General features: G+C 51.2%; 1 protein-coding gene across 3 annotated transcripts; it reads right to left on the bottom strand.

The window, feature by feature from the left end:
- Positions 1–2105: 2105 nt before the first annotated feature.
- Positions 2106–17981, bottom strand: RNF122 (ring finger protein 122). Of its 3 annotated transcripts, none has more exons than XM_059156159.1 (6): positions 17508–17981; positions 12157–12313; positions 5931–5976; positions 5614–5655; positions 3710–3789; positions 2106–3544 (listed from the first exon to the last, which is right to left on the bottom strand). In XM_059156159.1, the coding sequence occupies exons 1-6, from the start codon at positions 17530–17532 to the stop codon at positions 3430–3432; spliced, it is 465 nt and encodes a 154-aa protein (XP_059012142.1). In that variant the 5' UTR covers positions 17533–17981; the 3' UTR covers positions 2106–3429. The 3 variants fall into 3 exon arrangements, with proteins under 3 accessions (XP_059012142.1, XP_059012141.1, XP_059012143.1); XM_059156158.1 differs by having other exon boundaries at positions 3710–3792; positions 17508–17979; XM_059156160.1 differs by lacking the exon at positions 17508–17981 and adding an exon at positions 16664–17476 and having other exon boundaries at positions 3710–3792.
- Between the last annotated feature and the right edge of the window lie 41 nt (positions 17982–18022).

The raw sequence follows: 18022 nt of genomic DNA, 5'->3' as shown, positions 1-18022 counted from the left end.
AAGCTCACAAATCACTTGACAATAACCTGGGGCTTTTTTCTTCCATGATGGCATCAGCCCAGGAGCTAACTAACAAGCACCTTCTGCTTTGAGTATCTTCATGGAGGGCAGTCTGCCTCCACAGAGGGGTAAATACAGGAAGGAAAGCAAAATGTATTTTGTAAAAGAACTTGGTGGGTAAGTGGTCATTATCTTCAGATTGTTTGGTGCTTGCTTACCACGGATCACTGAAGTTAGGATCCTGGTATATATCATTATCTCTCAGCTTCCTTTAGTTTTTGCTTTATTATTATTATTATTATTATTATTTTGTATTTTATTTATCAGACAGAGAGAGTGAGAGAGAGCACAAGCAGAGAGGAAAGGGAGAAGCAGGCTCCCTGCTAAGCAGAGAGCCTGATGCAGAGCTCTATCCCGACTCCGGGATCATGACCTGAGCCAAAGGCAGAGGCTTAACCGACTGAGCCACCCAGGTGCCCCTGATTTTTTTTAAAGGCAATCTCTATGCCCAACATGGGGCTTGAACTTACAACCCCAAAATCGAGAGTCGCATGTTCTACCAACATGTGCCCCTGTTTTTACTCTGAAACATGATCAGGATGCAAACGCTTCCTCAGTAATGGGAGCTCTATACACACTGGAGTTGCCTCTGAACATTTTGTGCACAAAGGCATTAGCTTAGCTTCCAAATGGGACTCGGCTCTTTTAAAAATCCCGATCTAAAGGAACTTCTGGATTCTCGCTCTACCAAGTTCCAGGCTCCTGGCCCCACACGGGATGGCCTCACCCCCAGCCTTTCTCCACATGAACGTTAGGACTTATGTGCCCTCTTAACCAACCCACCAGGCTGGTTAACCCTTTAGTGCTTTTGTCCAGATCACTCCTGCAGGACTCAGTTCCAGTATCATCCCCCTTGCTGTCACTTCCACACCAGTTGAGCCCAGAGTCTTGCCCCATGAGCTTACTCACACCAGAAACACCGTGCTTACACCCTTTCCAAAGGCAAGGGCCGTCCTGCCTTCCAGCACCCAGCCCCCATGGGCACGTGCCCTAGAAACACAACACTGAGAAACAGGACCACACTCATGACAGTGTACTGGGGACCAGTGACTATTTACCTTGTGATTGCTTACTGTCGTTCCTCTCTGATCAGCGGTAACAGTTTTTCCCTTCCTGTGCACTGTTCTACCGGGCTGGCTCGAAGCACTGCAAGCAATCCAAGGCATGTTCACCGTCATTCCAACTTCAGGACAATGCTATTCGAGTCTGCGAACGTGGACATTTTAGTACCAACATTTTATTTGGAATATGCCAACGCTGAAGAGGAGGGGACGGCAGTGTGGAAGTTTGTAGATAGACCCCTGGTTTCCCCTTCATCCCTGCACTGAAGCTGGCCAGACTAGAGGAAGAACTGGGGTCCCTGATGAAGTCAAGACCAGACTCTGTAGGGTTGGCAGCAGCGAGGGGGCTGAGGCTTTAAGGGGTGGGAGTTAGTCCTCAGAGTGTGGAAGAAGTCTTTGGGCAAAGGACCCCACCAAGACAGGGGCTGACCACTTCCCTAGGACAGGCTGGTGCTCCAGCCTCATCGGTCCATCGGACACGAGCACAAACTGTACCAGCAGCCTCCATGGCACCATCACAGAGGTGAGAGCCCATCACACCTACCCTTCAGGCCCAGCTCCTTTGGGTGCATGGGCAGCTCTCACCCATCGGTGGCCCCACCACCACACTCGACTTTGCTCAATATTCCTACTGTGCCCAGGACCCCGGGCTTGCTTCCTGGGATGACCATTGGCCACTGCGCTGGGCAACCATGGCCCACCTGCTCCATACTCACGATGGCCAAGAAAATTGTCCCCGGCCCTTCCGGTACATTTTGCATATCCATTCTTGATTCCATACTCCCTGGAGACGTTCGAGAGTGACACTGAAGCACGCGGGTTACAAGATCTGAGCACATAAATGTGGTGATGCCACTCTTGAGATGTTAGTGCAGGAGGGTAGCATGCGTCCGTGATGGTCAGCAAGGTGAGAAAAAAGTTTAATAAGGGAAAGATCAAGCTTCTGTGTCGCAACCTGGACCATGAGTGGTGGCAAAAACACAATTGTGTGAATTTCATGTCGGATTTTATTAATTTCAAGTCTTACTGATCTTGGCATTCAAACACACGTCACGGTGGCATACATCACGCCTTTCTTGAAGCCAGGCTCATTCAGCTGATTTCTAGAATATTTTTAATCAGGCCTTAAAGTACACGGATATTAGTCCTATGGCATACAGGTAGTAACCCGATTTCCATTTTTTTAAGATTTGGGAACCTCTGGGCAGGAGTTCTGAGTACGGGGAAGTGAGAAGCAGCAGTAAGAGAACTTTGTTTCCTTTGCTGGCAGAAAAAGGCCAAGAGACACAGGCCGCAACCACAGGCAGAAAGTTAGAGAACTTGTTATTAAATTTAATTTTCTTTAAATACACACCTTTGTCCCACCCTCACCTACTCCGGGGTGGGGGAGAGAAAACCCCACCCCCTCCATTCAGGGGTTCCATGTATAAAGCCTGAGATGGTGAGGAGGAAGTATAAAAATCCTATTTACAGAGGGGAAGAAGGTACCTGCCGCTACCTTAATTAACCTTCGGACACCCCCAGCCCCAGGCCCCTTTTGCTCCTTTAGAAAAAGCCCCTGCGAATTCATCTGAGTGTAGAACAAGCCCTTCCTCTCGAGGGGCGCTCAAACCCCAACACGGAATCGGAAGCTCTGAGATTAACTGAGGAAGAGAGTGAACGGATAGCACCACAGATCCCAGCAGAGGGAAGGCCTCTGCCCTCCGTTACCCCGCAGTCAGCAGGCCTGCGGGCCAGCCTTGATCTCCACAGGCCCCATGTAAACATTGACTTTCATTTTTCTATGTCCCTGCTCTTCCTGACTTCCTACAGAGCCTCCCTTCCCTTCCGCGGGAGGCACTTGGTTCCTTGATGGCTCCTTCCTCCCCTCCGCACCTTCCTAGGCAAGGGTCAAGAGGGGAGGGAGGTTCCAGGTGGGGCACGGCCCATCGTATCCCTCCTCTGAGGTCAAGGCAGCCTGTCCTCCTAAGGGGAACCCCCAGGGGGTGAAGGCCAAGTGCTGAGCCAGGTAAGGATGGACAGCTTTTTCCCCAGCAGGGACAGGCAGGGAGTCGATCCAGTATCAGGATACAGTGTCCTTTATGGGTGACGCCATTAGTTCCGAGCAGCAGGGAAGGCGGCTTCAGGAGGCCAAAAGGTGGGGCAACTCTGGTCTCACCCTGACGGTGGGGGACCAGCCTGCATTAGCGCCCCTTCAGAGAAGCAGGTCAGTCCCCACCCAGCAGTCTTGTTCACAGCAGCTGTGCAGAGGGACCAGGCACCCGGGAGGCAACGGGTCTTCTCCAGGTCTTGGTGCAGAGGCCAACACTCACACCAGCTCATCCAACAGGATCCCGATACTCTGAGTGGCCTCGGAGGGCCCGGCGATGGGCTTGTTACACATCGGGCAGACACAGCGTACTTCCAACCACTTCACCAGACACCTGTGGGCAGAAGACGACGCTGGCCGGTTCGGTCCATCTCAGAGAGCCCAGCTGCTTCTGGGAACATCTCTGTCCCTGCCCCCGCCCAACCCCTCCGGCTTGCCTGGCGTCCTGACAGGATGTAGGGCATCCCTGGATAACGCATGCCCCACAGCGGACACTTACTTCCGGTGAAAGGCATGTTGGCACGGGAGCACACCGAGCTCATCCTTGCCCTTGAAGTCTTCCAGACAGACTGCACAGGTCTGCTGCGGGGAGAAGGGGCCGGTGTTGAGAGGAGACTGGAGAAGAACCACACTCACCCATCAGCTCATCCCCACCCAGGGAAACCAGGCTGTGGCCGCTTCCTCATCAGCCACTGAAACTTGAGTCAGAGGGTAGCCGTGAACCACACATGCTTCCTGGACCAAATGAAGGTGAAATTAAAAGTTTAGGGCGTGGGGTGTCTGGGTGGCTCAGTGGGTTAAAGCCTCTGCCTTCGGCTCAGGTCATGATCCCGGGGTCCTGGGATAGAGCCCCACATTAGGCTCTCTGCCTGGCAGGGAGCCTGCTTCCCCCTCTCTCTCTGCCTGCCTCTCTGCCTACTTGTGATCTCTGTCAAATAAATAAAATCTTAAAAAAAAAAAAAAGTTTAGTTCCTCAGTTGCACCGGCGCCATTTCAAGGACTCAGCAGCTGCAATGTGACTAGAGCAGCTCCCACACTGGGCTGTGCAGATGCCGGACATTTCTATCCTCACAGAAACTTCCATTGACCAGTACTGTTTTAGAAGAGTATTTTTTAATCCTTTCTCACTTAGTACATTTGGCAAGGGGGGCATGTATCACTAACTTGAGGTAAGGTTGGGGACGTGGTGTTCGGTTAATACTCTTTGAATCCAGAGAGGGTGGTTGGGTTATGGACACTGGGGAGGGTAGGTACTATGGTGAGTGCTATGAAGTGTGTAACCCTGATGATTCATAGACCTGTACCCCTGGGGCTAATAATGCATTATATGTTAAATTTAAAAATTTTTTAAAAAATGAATGAGAAGACAATAAAATAAAATAAATATTCTTTGAATCCAGCTTTTTGTCATTATATATCAACACCTCAGAGCTGAACTCTTCCTCTCAAGGGGGGCTCAGGAAATACCCCAATTTGCTGAGATGTAACAGCAGGCATCAAAAAGAGGGATGAGGGGCACCTGTGTACCTCGGCTGGTTAAGTGTCTGCCTTCAGCTCAGGTCATGATCTCAGGGTCCTGGGATCGAGCCCCGCATTGGGCTCCCTGCTCAGCAAAGAGGCTACTTACCCCACTCCCCTGCCCCTTGTAAGGGAAAAAAAAAAAAAAAAAGAGGCTGTCTCGTGTGAGCAATACCTGTGGATCCTTCTGGGTCCCAGACAACCAGACACACCCTGTGCACAAGTGTCTGTGGTTACGGATGGAAGCCTCAAGAGAGAAGTTACGTGATCTCAGGGACACAAGCAGGACAGGAAGAGGAAACGGCCTCCTGAAGAGTCCGTGTGAAGACACCCAAGGCCTTGCTCTACTGGCTGGCGGGGGAGGACCGTGGGGATGGATACCCGTGTCAGCTCCAGCGCTGGCTCAGGCAGGGTGCACGGACGGGGGTAAAAGGGAGGGAGGCTGGACTCTCCGCGGCATGGAGTGCTGGGCCCGCCCTCCTCCTCAGCACTACGCAGAGCAGCCTTCCCGGGGGCCACACATCGCCACCACTCAAACCCTTCTATGACCCCTTTAGATCATCTGCCTGCACCAGTTCCAGACCTCGTGAATTCCACATACAGATTACTTACTGGGATGAGTCCCATTTACTTGGTCCAAGGAGAGATGAAGACTGGGGTTGAAAGTTCCTGAAAGGGGAACCCCTTTGGGTCTCCTTCCTCCTTGGGAACTCTGTATCGTCATGTTGCTATCCCTCAATCAACCTTGCTTTACTGACCACCAAGATAATGACGACGGTAATAGCAATAATAATAAAGTTCCTGAGGGCCCAGACTGAGAGATGGAGAAGGTGCCATCTGCCTTGCCAGCTGGGCCCTTCCCACATGCTGCCCCAGCGTGCTTACCCCATATAACTGCAACTTCTTCGCATCTCCTTTAAGCACCACCTGGGAAGACAGAACGAAGCCACGGGGTCAAAAGAGCCAACTACAGGGGCCAGGTGCTCTCAACCAAAGAAGGGAGTCAGGTGTCCTGGGTCCCGTGTCCCCGTCACTGCCCCCCACCCCCACCCCCCACAACAGTAGGGTCTTCCTCTCCCTCTGGCGTAGGGCGAGGGCGCCTCAGGCACTGCCTGGGACAAGCCAGACAGGAGGACTGTACAAAGCCTCAGCTTCCACAGGAGCAGACAGGAAAAGTCTCAGGGAATGAGGCTGCACTTTACCTCCTTATAGCCGTATCGCTCACTCTGGGCCTGGTTCCGGAGTTTGCTGGGGGAGAAAGAGAAGGGGAGAGAAGAGGCTATTGCTATGCCTTGCAACAAAGAGAGCCATTCAGAGTAGGAGAGGCAGGCAGGCTGCGTGGGCTGTTCCTCTTGGGCTGGGAAGCTGCTCGTCACGGGGCTGTCTCATCCCAGAGATGCCACGGAGTGTGGTCCGGACCCAGGCAGATCACCCAGAGGGGATTAAAGAAAGACCAACGATCTTTGTCAGGCCCAGCAGCCTCAACCCTTACTGGCAGGTCCCACAGACGGGAGAATCCTGGCAGAGCACAATCTGGCAGATTTATTCATTCCTACTCCCTGCTGTTTCCCAGTACCTCGGTTTATTTAGGCTCCCCAAGTCTACAGATCATCAAGCTGCTTAGTGAGTACACAGAAGGAGTTGGATGGTCTTAAAAGGGGTCCCGCCATTAAGCCAGGGCGGCAGGATATAAATAAGTCTGTTGACCCTGGGGAATTTTTTGAGCCGGTGGCCTACATAAAATCTAACACAGCCAAGAAGTGTGTAAACCTGGTGATTCACAGACCTGTATTCCTGGGGCTAGTAATACATTATAGGTTTATAAAAAAATTAAATGTTTAAAAAAACAAACAAACAAATATATACAAACAAATATATATATGTAAACAACAACTAGCAACCAAAAAAACAAACAAACAAAAAAAACCAAAAAACCAAAACCCTAACACAGCCAAAACACAGCACACTATCCCCAGCGTTAAGCCCACAGTAGTTACGGATGACTTGCTCTGTGTCCACCCCTATTAACATACACATGTACACTGAGAAAGTTTCCTTTCTACAGAGGAGGAAAACAGAAGCCCAAAAAAATTAAATAACTTGTCCAAGCCCCACAGCTAGTTGGCAGCATGAGTGGGTTTGAACCAAAGTCTACCAGATGACAGAGCCTAAGCTCTCTCGGACACATACTGTGGCCAGTTTCCCCTACTACATGGGACACGCCATTGTCCTGAGAAGGATACCAAGGATACCAGGCCACTTGGGAAACACTTGTTTGTCCCCAAGGCCACAACTGATGGCTGGGACCGTGATTATGCATTATTATTATTATTATTACACTGTCTTATTTGCAGTGAAAGAAACTTTCTAAATTTAGCAGGTAGCGCTAGGTCTTTCTATAAGTGGGAGCTTGGTGGGGCTTGCTTCTACCCCAGATCTGGGTTATTGGAAGGAAATATCAGAAGCTCATCTGGGTATAATAGTTGTTGCAGACTCTAGCCGAAGGACCAAAGCCAGCTGACCACTTGTTTTATAGGGCCTGGGGGTGAAGACTGGTTTTTATTCTTCAGTGATGGAAAGTAGAAATCAAAAGAATATTTCACGTCATGTGAAAAATATATGAAACTCAAATTTCCATGTCCATAAAATTTTATTTGAGCACAACTATGCTCATAATTTCCCTATTGTCTATGGCTGCTTTTGCCCAGGAGAGTGGAGTTATTGAGAGAGACTGGATGACTTCCAAAGCCCCAGATAATTCGTCCTTTTGCAGAATAAGAGTGCTGATCTGAGTTAGAGGAAGAGAATTTCAAATCGTGAGCCACAACCAAAAGGCGTTGAGAGAAGATGCTCTTTCCGTAGACAGTGTGGAGAAGCTGAATTGTAGCCAGAACAGGGGAAGGTGTAAAATGTGGGGCAGAGCAGAGCCGTGCCCAAGGGTCAGACCTAGATCGGGCTGCCAGCTCCTCCACTGTTCCTAACAGAAGTCAGGGGGCCTGGAGAGGCTCTAGGCCCAGAACCTCTTAAGATCTCCAGTCTAGGGGGACTGAGTGGCTCAGTCAGTTGAGCACCCGAATCCTGGGTTTCAGCTCAGGTCATGCATGATCTCAGGCTGGTGAGACTGAGCCCCAGTGGGCTCTCTGCTCAGCACGGAGTCTGTTTGGGATTCCTTCCCTCTTCCCTCTTTGTCCTGCCCCCTGCACTCTCCTCTCTCTTCTTCTAAAAATAAGTAAAATCTTGGGCACCTGGGTGGCCCAGTCGGTTAAGTGGCTGCCTTGGGCTCAGGTCATGATCCCAGGGTCCTGGGATCGAGCCCCGCATCAGGCTCCCTGCTCAGTGGGGAGCCTGCTTCTCCCCTACTTGTGTGCTCTGTCAAATAATCTTTCTTTTCTTTTCTTTTAGATTTTATTTATTTATTTGACAGAGAGAGACCACAAGTAGGCAGAGAGGCAGGCAGAGAGAGAGAGAGGGAAGCAGGCTCCCTGCTGAGCAGAGAGCCCGATGTGGGACTCAATTCCAGGACCCTGAGACCATGACCTGAGCTGAAGGCAGCAGCTTAACCCACTGAGCCACCCAGGTGCCCTCAAATAATCTTTAAAAAAAATGAATAAATAAAATCTTAAAACAAAAAAACAACTCCAGTCCACGGGTGCCTTGCTTGCTCAGTGGAAAATGTGACTCTGACCTCAGGGTTCTGAGTTTGAGCTCCAAGTCAGGTGTGGAGATTACTTAAAAATAAAATCTAGGGGTGTCTGAGTGGCTCAGTCATTAAGCGTCTGCCTTCAGCTCAGGTCCTGATTGAGATAGAGCCTCACATCAGGCTCCCTGCTTGGTGGGAAGCCTGCTTCTCCCACTCCCCGTGCTTCTGTTCCCTCTCTCGCTGCGTCTCTGTCAAATAAATAAATAAAATTAAAAAAAAAAAAAAAAAAAAAAAGGAACTCCAGTCCAGGTGGGGTCCCTCACCACATGACTAAGGTGGCCAACAGCAGCACATCTCCTAGAGAGTTTCTGGTCATGAGAGGTTTGAACCAAAGGCTTAGCCAGGACTCCCAGTGTCCCAGCCTTAACTTTGCAGGGAACTCCTTAGTCCAGGAAAGTCTTTCATATGCAGGGCTCTGGGTCCCACCTCCAAAGAAGGCCCCCCCCTCCCCACCGGCCTGGATGCCTCCAAAGCCTAAAGGAACAACTGTTAGCTGGCTTCCAGGGATGGAAGCTGGGGAAGGAAGAAGTGTTCCCATTACCAAAGTGCTCGTGGCCGCCTTCGGAGGGAAGACAGTGCTGACCAGCTATGCAGCAGAGTCCATAAGGAAGTGGTGAGAAGCCTGCTTTGTAACTCGGAGAACGGGGGACGGCTCACGTCTCATGTGTCCCACCGCCTTACCTGCCCCGTGGCTCCTTTCTGCTTGTTTCACGGGATGTGCGGGGTGCCCCCCCCAATCCCTTCTGTCTGCCTGGCTCCACTTAATGGTCACTGTCAAGGACCCTCCAGGAGCAGGCAGGACCCCCCCTTCCCGAGCCCAGCACCACCAGAACTCCTTTACCCTGCATGGAGATTTCTGGAAAGGGAAGGTATACATTGTGAGGAGATGGGGGGGGGGGGGGGGAAGGTTGCAAGGGAAACAAAGCAAAAGACAACCCCTCCCCCGCCAACCCGGGCCATCCCAGCAGAGGATGTAGTGCCAGCAACTTTGGACAGGTGGCCCTTCTCAGCTGTCCGGTGAGCAAAGCTACTAAAAATACTCAGATTTCAATGAGACCATTTCTAGCCAGGCCGAGGGGGCTCTCCCTGGCTTCTTTTCCCTTTTGGAACAAACAATGCAACCAGGTCCTGAAAATAATTGCCCCTTTCCTGCCTATTTGTACTTCACTGGCCCCTCCATCTTGCGCAGGGCAGAGGTCAGCTCTTGGGGACGGAGGGAGAAGGAGCGAGGGGGAGCCGGGGAGTGGAGGCTGGTGTTGGCCAATGAGCTCACCAGGTGGAGAGCAGGGGTCATAGGCCTATTTTGGCTGTGGAGGAAACGGAGAAGCAGCGAGAGGAAGTGGTTCTGTGCTTGTGTGTCTTTCTATATATAGACACCCACAGGCTGCCACACAGCAGCGAGCCTCTGGAGCCACGAGACTCCGGGGTCAGCTGGCTTCGGGCAGGCTGCAGAACAGAAGGTGGGGTGACAGAAGGGACAGGTGGTGCCAAGCGGCCCGCAGTCAGGAAGGCTTTTGGTATCATGTGGTTATTGCTCGGTTTTGCCTCCAGCCGGCCAAAAATAAGTCAGCGAGACCCGGCTCCCCGGCCTGTCCTTCTGGGAGACCCCGATCTCTAGCAGGAAGGGGGTGCTGAGGGATGCCACAGCTGCTCCTCCACTTCCCATTCAAGGCATTAGCACTCTGAGAAGGCGAATGTCTCGAATCTGAAAGGCTCGAGCCAATGGCCACCAGGCTAGCCCACTCCACTTCTGGATCTTCCCAGACTTAAGACCTTGGGCAAACCCTTCACTGCCTGAGCCTGAGCAGGAATTTCCTCATTTACAAAGTGGGCCAATATATATGCTGGGCAGGGGCGGGGGGTGGGGCACAAAACACCAGTCACACCGTAGCACAGAGAAGACACTACCAAGTGTTAAAACGGTAGTTAAAAACCAAGGTCACACCTATCCTATTAGTGGCAGAATTAGGAAATGAACCCTGGTCACCCACTTCCTGGCCCTGGGTTTTTTTCTAGATTTTCTTTCAGCTGAACCCCTCTGCAGCGTGGGTGTGTACCAGATAGAGCTGTTTTTTGCAGACTCCTCCCCCAGCAGGATACATAAACCTTTGGTATTTGGTAGGTCTCCGTCTTCAGTCTCTGGGGAACTGCATGAATTGCTTGGTGTGGGGAGATGGGGGTGGCTGGTGGTCAGGAAGCCAGAAAGTTTAAGGAAGAAAATATAGGCTTTGAGGAAGGGAAATGCAGGACAGAGAGCTACTAGAAAAGCTGCCCTCATTCCCACTTGTGCAAATTCTAGACTCAACTATACGAAGAGAGAGAAAATAAACCACTACCCTCTCTGCATACACTTGTAAGTAGGAAACTCCAGTCCCAGGAACTTTATGAAGTTCTGAGAAATAAGTGGCTGACTGGGGGCACTCAGGGCACTTCCCCTTTTATAGAGGAAGCTCTTATTGCCTCAGGAATACGGAGGAGTGTCTGCGTTCCCCCTCACGTCCCTCCAGGTGAAGCACTCAGACCCACCAAGACATCTCAGTAGGGAGCTTGAACTCCTTCTTTCCTTCAACTTAATTTAAATGATTTGGTAAGGGGCGCCTGGGTGGCTCAGTGAGTTGGGCCTCTGCCTTCAGCTCAGGTTGTGATCTCAGGGTCCTGGGATTGAGCCCCGGGCTCTCTGCTCAGTGGGGAGCCTGCTTCCCCCTCTCTCTCTGCCTGCCTCTCTGCCTACTTGTGATCTCGCTCTCTGTCAAATAAATAAATACAATCTTTAATAAATAAATAAAAATAATTTGGTAAGACTCTAGCTGATAGTTACTCAGCCCTTTGGTCAAGTGTGAGTGTGTGCGCATGCGCGCTGTTGGGGGAGGGCGTAGTTATCACAATGGCCCCAAGGCCCACGAGGGTGCTCAGGGATGCTCCACACTCCCCAGTGGGCAAGACAGTCCCATACAATGAGGGAACTGTTAATACCAAGAGCCTGCCCTTGTCAGAAACACTACTTTAATTTCCACTCTAAATACCAGTCATGCCCCAAATTTTTGGTAGAAAACCAGCCACCAGTTCCCATGTCTCTCAACAGGAGGTGAAGAAACAGTTCCTGGAGTTTGGGAAGCCTCAGGAGCCCCTGTCACACTCAAGTCCTTCCCTGGATCTCTACGTAGTAAGAAAAAGTGACGTTTTAAGGGTTTTTTTTTTGGGGGGGGGTGGGATTTGGGCTTTTCTCCCCCACCACTATAAAAAATAAGAGCTTACCAGAGAGAATAAACAACCAGCTCCCCAGACATGAGCTTGCTAATATTAGCATCTGGAGGGCTGACAACAGGATTTCCCAGGAGGGCAGAGGAACATACCAGTGGTGCGACCGAGGGCCACCTAGCCCTGGCTACCCAGAGTTGTGAGCGGGGAGTGGAGACACAGTGAAGGGACAGACTCATGATACTACTTGGTCCGATAGTCATCCTAGGCCACCCTAGGATAAGAGGCCAAGAGGTGCGCTGCAGCCCAACCAACGGTGACCTTACATGCACTGGGACAACTTGACTTGAAAATAGAAATAGCGGGCCTCAGGGGCCCAGGGAAGGGCAGGCTAGGCCCTGTGTCCTCAGAGGAGGGGCCCCAAGGGGAAGCCAGGGACTCTGCTGAGGGAGCCTCACTCGGCTCACCCCAACCCCTGGCCACCTTCTCCCTACCTGCCGGCCCCAGAGGCCACCCAGGGTGCCACCCACCTGATAAAATAGCAGCAGAAGATGAGGCTGAGCATGAAGACGAAGATGCCTGTGCCGAAGATGACCATGTAGATGTTGAGAGGCAGGTCCTGGAAACTGATGGGTGGCATGGAGCAGGACTTGTTGGTACTAACCAGTCCCAGGCCACAGAAACACCCTGCAAAGAAAGCGAGAGGGAAAAGGTTATGGCTGGAGATGGACCACCGGGGCTGATGGTGCTCGGTCGGCCAGGATGGAAAAAGGAAATGGCAGGCTCTGGGCTCCTCAACATCTCTGCCGCAGAGGCCTAACTCTACACCCCAGCTCTTACGCGGAGCAGCCGTGGCATCTTGGGTAAGTCAGTCATCTGCCATCTGCGAAATGGGAGAGCACACCTAGTACTTCAAACCTCATCTCCACCCAGGGAATCAAGGATTCAGAGTCAATGGAAGACTTGATCCCATCAGCAAGAAGCTCCCAGAAAGCCACAGAAAAATGCGGGAGTCCGGGGTGACAAAATGGGTATTTGCGTGGCAACCCTGCCTCTCCCTACAGAGGTGACCTTTAAGATCTTACCTATCTATGCTTCCCTTTGTCATTTAAAAACAAGCAAAAACAAAGAGGACCAAAGTGGGCGAGTAAAAACTACCCTTTGTAAATTGCAAGGTGCGGCTGCAAAGGTCATTTGTCATTAGGAAGCCACCTGCTTCAGCTGACAAGCTGCACCAGGACCAGAATAGAAACTGTTCATCCCAAGGGTGGGCCCACTGTTCCAGAAAGTGGTAGGGGATGCCGCTTACTTTGACTGGCCACTTTCCCCTTTTCTACTCAAAGCTTCGATGCGTGGTTTCCATAGTGACACTGGCATCGGTTGCAAAATCTTGTAAGAAATGCAAAATCTCAGGCCCACCCTGAACAAAATGAATCAGAATCCACATTTTAATTAGGTCCTTGGGAGATTCCTACACCTGCTGTGTGGGAAACACTGACCCATCACTAGCCTGGTCCCCCAGTCGGGGAAATCCCGACTGGCCTACTGATTTCACCTTCCCCTTGCCAGGGTTTGGTGTGGAGGTAGGTATGTTGACAGGGCTCTGGCCAGAAACAGAGCAAAGTTCTGCCGGACAAGGAGAACAGTCCCATCTTCCTGAGACAACTGGAATGGTGACAGCCGACTTACGGCTGGACAAGAAGGCTTTTCAATATAAAGCCAAGGGCGGAGGGTGGCAGAAGGGACAGGGGAAGAGGAGACAAGAGTATGGCAGTTACTGCTGGGTGAGCCAATCCTGGAGCCGCTCTCTATTTGGGGAGTACTCGTTTTGAGAATTAGTAAATTTCCTGTAATGTTTAACGATAAGAAAAAAATACATACAGGATATAAACAATAAGCTGGGTAGAATGTTCTGTCCTGCGACCAGGACAAAATATAGCGATCCAAAAGGCAAGCACAATAAAATTCTTGGATTTCAGCAAGTGTGGAGACCAGAAAACTGGTTGTCTACCATAAACCTGCTACATCCCAAGCGAATTCTCAGGCTACCAATCTAATCTTTGTAATGCCACTGTGAAACTTACTTTCCCTCTCAGCAAGAAAGAAAGAATCATTATTAAATAAGCTCTCTTAACTTTAAGTAGCTAAGAAGGCTTGTATCCAAAGTCCTCGGTACTCAAAGTCTTCAACATGGGTTTTAAGCACTGGCCTGACCTCTTGGTTGAGAGCCAGAACCCATAAATATACTTCAGAACTCTAGATTATAATTTCCAGGGCTGCCACAACTCAGAAGACTGGTTTAAAGGACTGGAAGTCAATTCTGACATCCTACATCTCATGTCTTGTCATCCCCTACATCAATCTGGTGACCCTATCATGAGCCTCCCTTCAAAGCTCTTTCAGATGGGCCCAATTCTATTGCAAGTCTCTGTCCCCGACTCGTCATTGATGTCTGGTCGGTCCTCTAATTTAGCCCATCATGTTATTTCCCAGGCTCATGACTGGTTTCCAGGCTTCCTAACCCCACACACCCTGGGCCTCTTCAACCTCCCCAGCTCACCACCTTAAGGAATCACCCACCATGGACCTCCTTTTTTTTTTTTTAAGATTTTATTTATTTATTTGTGAGAGGTACAGATAGTGAGAGACAGCAGGAGCAGGGAGGAGAGAGAGAGAGGCAGGCTCCCTGGTGAGCAGGGAGCCATATGCAGGGATCAATCCCAGGATCCTGAGATCATGACCTGAGCAGAAGCCAGATGCTTAACGACTGAGCCCCAGGCTCAGTCCCCTCCATCTCACTATTTCTTGTCCTTAACCTGCCTCCAGACCTTTGCTCAAGCAACTTTTTCCCTGTCCAAAACTCCATCTCCCTTCTGGAAGTCCACCGGGTCTAGTCCTCATGACATCCCAGGGAGCCTTCTCTTCCTTTGAATTCTACAGGGCTCACAGCCTGCACCACCAGCCTGCATTCTGGCTCTCGCATACTCCAATGCTGTTCCAAGCATCAACTTAACCGAACTCAAATACGGACTATAGGACAAACACCATGCCAGATATTGAATATGAAAAAGCAAAGAAGGACTGGATGATTTTTACTGTGTAGGGAACAAAGACAACCCAAAGGCTTTCACTGTACCAAGGAAGGCACAGCAGTAGAGGTGGGAGTACAGTCCTGAAATCAGAAGGAAACAGTTCTAACCAGCCTGAGCACTCCTAAGTCTGCGTGAAGTCTGAGGATGGCAGACTTGGACTCGTGCATACTCTCCAGTGTCTCGCCTAGCGTTTGGCATGTTTTCAATTAACTAGTTGACAGATAAATAACTCCTGATTTTCAAGACAACCTGGTACCCTTGGGAAAGGCTCCCATTTCAAAGCAAGGAGAGTGATACTTGGGAAAATTGCCCAGAAACTGCCCTCAGCTAATGAATGACCGGTCAACCAACAAGTATTATTGAGGGCCTGATTTATGCACTGACCTGTACATTGTGGGAAAACAAAAAACAGAAGAAGTAGTTCTTGTTCTGAAATACTTTGTTGAAAAGATTAATTAGCTCTTAACCTTGCTATGTTGAACAGGAAGCCCTGGCTTCTAGGCTCCCTACTTCAGCAACAACTGATGTCCTAACAGCATCTAACCCCAATCCCAATCCATCCTAGCTCTCCAGGCACGTTTTATGAGCTGGATCCTGGTTATCTTCAGGGTCCCAAAGAACCTCATTGGTTTCCTGTCCTGTGGGCCTTTGATCAGTTTACCTTGACCATCTTAGCTCTTCTTGTCAGAAGAAGGCTTCTGAGAGAGGCTTTCCCTGGGCTTCCAGGAATGAGTCAGTGAGCTTGTGACTTTATGTGATAAAAAGATATAGGTGAGAAAGGGCGCCTGGGTGGCTCCGTGGGTTAAAGCCTCTGCCTTCGGCTCAGGTCATGATCCCAGGGTCCTGGGACGGAGCCCCCCATCCGGCTCTCTGCTCAGCGGGGAGCCTGCTTCCCTTTCTCTCTCTCTGCCTGCCTCTCTGCCTACTTGGGATCTCTCTCTCTCTCTCTCTGTGTCAAATAAAATAAATAAAATCTTTTAAAAAAAAAAAAAAAGATATAGGTGAGAAGAACTTCCTAGCCAAGGAGATGGTACATTTAGTTATATCTGAAGATAAATGGTATGTTTCCTTATAATTAAACATAAATGGTAAAGACACATACTGGCCAAAAGGTGTAGCAGGAGTCATTTTTCCCTCCAACTTGTAAGGACAGAATACCAACCCCAGGAAACAGAGACTCCAAATACTGCCCCCACCTCCCCAACAAAGGGATGAGGGAAGGGACTGCTTCCTCCTTGGAGTCAAAGAACAGGATCTATCAGTCACTTTAAGTGACAAGAAAAAGCAGCAAGCCCTCTGCTGGTCTAACAACCCCACATGAAATAGGAGTGCCAGCCACCTTGGTTCTTAAGCCTCTGTTCCATTGTCTCAGCTGACCTATGAAAGCTGTGACATCAGAAGGTCTCATCTCGGTGGTGCGCAGGCTGGGAGCTGGAATGACGTCAAGAGAAGGGCTGGCCAAGAAAGACCAGTGGGTCTGGGAAATGCTTCCCCTTCCCAGCCAACGGGAATCTTTCCCAGATGCTGGGATGCACCGGCCGGCCTCACCCCCATCCTCCGCCCCCTGTCCCTCAATGCCCGCCTATCACACACAGCTCGGTTCATTTTCAGGAAATTAGATCCTACCAGCAAGAGGAAGAGGGGGATGGGGGCCGCTCATACATATGCTGTCCAAACCAGGCCTTAAAACAAAAGCCGTTTGAAAGAATTCATCCAAGATCTGGCAGGGGTCTGCTCTCAAGGGTATTTTCTGTTGTTGTTGTTTTTTTTTTCTTTCTTTCTTTCTTTTCTAACTAGCCAGCCTACCATGCTTAGATAAGGCCAGCTGCAGCACCCCCCCATTCCCGCCCCACTTCTCCAGAAACTCCAATCTTGGAACAACGCGGTCAAAACACCAAAGTTACTGGAAGGTACTAGTATCCAATACCAATACCTTTTAACTGACCTGCAACGAAAGGCCCTCCTTTAAGGTAGCATGGGTGGAGTCAGCCCCAAGCCCAATCTGTATCACCTGAAAAGTCAAAAAGCCTCAGGTGAGGTGGATTTAGCATCCCTCCAGGCCTGGGAGGGAGGAGTGACTGGATAAGTAGGTGCGGCCGCCACCCCGGCTCCAGAGCGGGTACAGCAGCCCAGCCTTGGGGCCAAGAGAGCACGGCTCCCGCCGGCCTGGCCCTGCACCCAAAGGTACCAGGACGCCGAGACATCTGCAAGGCTTTATCAACCAATAAAGACATGCTCTTGAACCCGTCGTCCTCCACAAGCACAAAGCCCATAGCAGCCAGCGAGAAGCCAACAAAGACACGTAGGAAGCCGCCCCCGCGCCCCGTCCCGCACGCTGCATTGTATACATATTTAAAATAGCCTGCAAAGTTCCAGGCCGGGAACTTGAGCTCCCTCTAGGAGATCCCAACCCAAGCGCGGATTTAATTCTCCTCCGACAACCACAACAAAGACCAGAGTTTGAGCGCACAAAGGCAAGGGAAGGGGGTAGATGAGCGAAGCCGCCACACAAAGGCCGCGAACCCCTCAGCTCCCACGCCCCCCACTCGCCGCACGTTCTGAGACGGTCCCCGGCCTGGAGTTAAACCTGATTTTTTTTTTTTTTTTTTTCAAATTCCGCGCTGTGCAGAACCGAGTTGGGCGCCAGGACGCTTGCTCGCCCGTCCCATTTCATGAGAAACTTAGCTCAAGAGGAAGAGCGCGAGCTCTCGGTCTGATCTCGAGCCTTGCGCCCGACCTCGTCTGCAGCCCGCCCAGCGTCCGCTCGCCCTCCCGGCCCGTGGACTCACCGTTACACCACTGGAATGGGTGCATCAATGAACTCTCGGCTGGCTTCCTCCGGCGAACGAAGGCAGGCGGCGGGTAGGGCAGGCGGGGTGGGCGCACCGGCTTTCGGGGCCGCAGGAGGTGCCGGTGTCGTCCGCGGCAGCCGCCTTTCTGGAGAAGTCGAACTCTCTCCGGAGTCGGGGGTTTGGGCTTGAATGGTTTTAGAGCAACAAAGAGGGAAAAGGAGAAAACAGAAAGTCCCCTGGATCAGCACACCACAGGGGAAATGCAGGAAGGGGCCCCGGGCTGGGGGAGATGGAGGGCGCTGCAGAACAGGTTGGGGGCGCCCAGTTCGCAGAGGCAGTCGGCCCGCCGAGGAGGGAAAAAGCTTCAGCAGGAAGCTGGGCTCGGGATCCTTGGCGCGAAGGTGAGCCGCCGGGACTCCGAAACTGACACGGGCAGCGCACACCCCCCCTCCATTTTACTCCCCCCGGGAAACTCCGCCCCGTGCTCGTCACCCGCCCTCCGGCCAATGAGA

The sequence above is a fragment of the Mustela lutreola genome, chromosome 18 (genome assembly GCF_030435805.1).
Source record: "Mustela lutreola isolate mMusLut2 chromosome 18, mMusLut2.pri, whole genome shotgun sequence".
Lineage (NCBI taxonomy): Eukaryota > Metazoa > Chordata > Mammalia > Carnivora > Mustelidae > Mustela > Mustela lutreola.
Note: the sequence above shows the minus strand (reverse complement) of the source record. Positions and strands in the feature narration are given on the sequence as shown.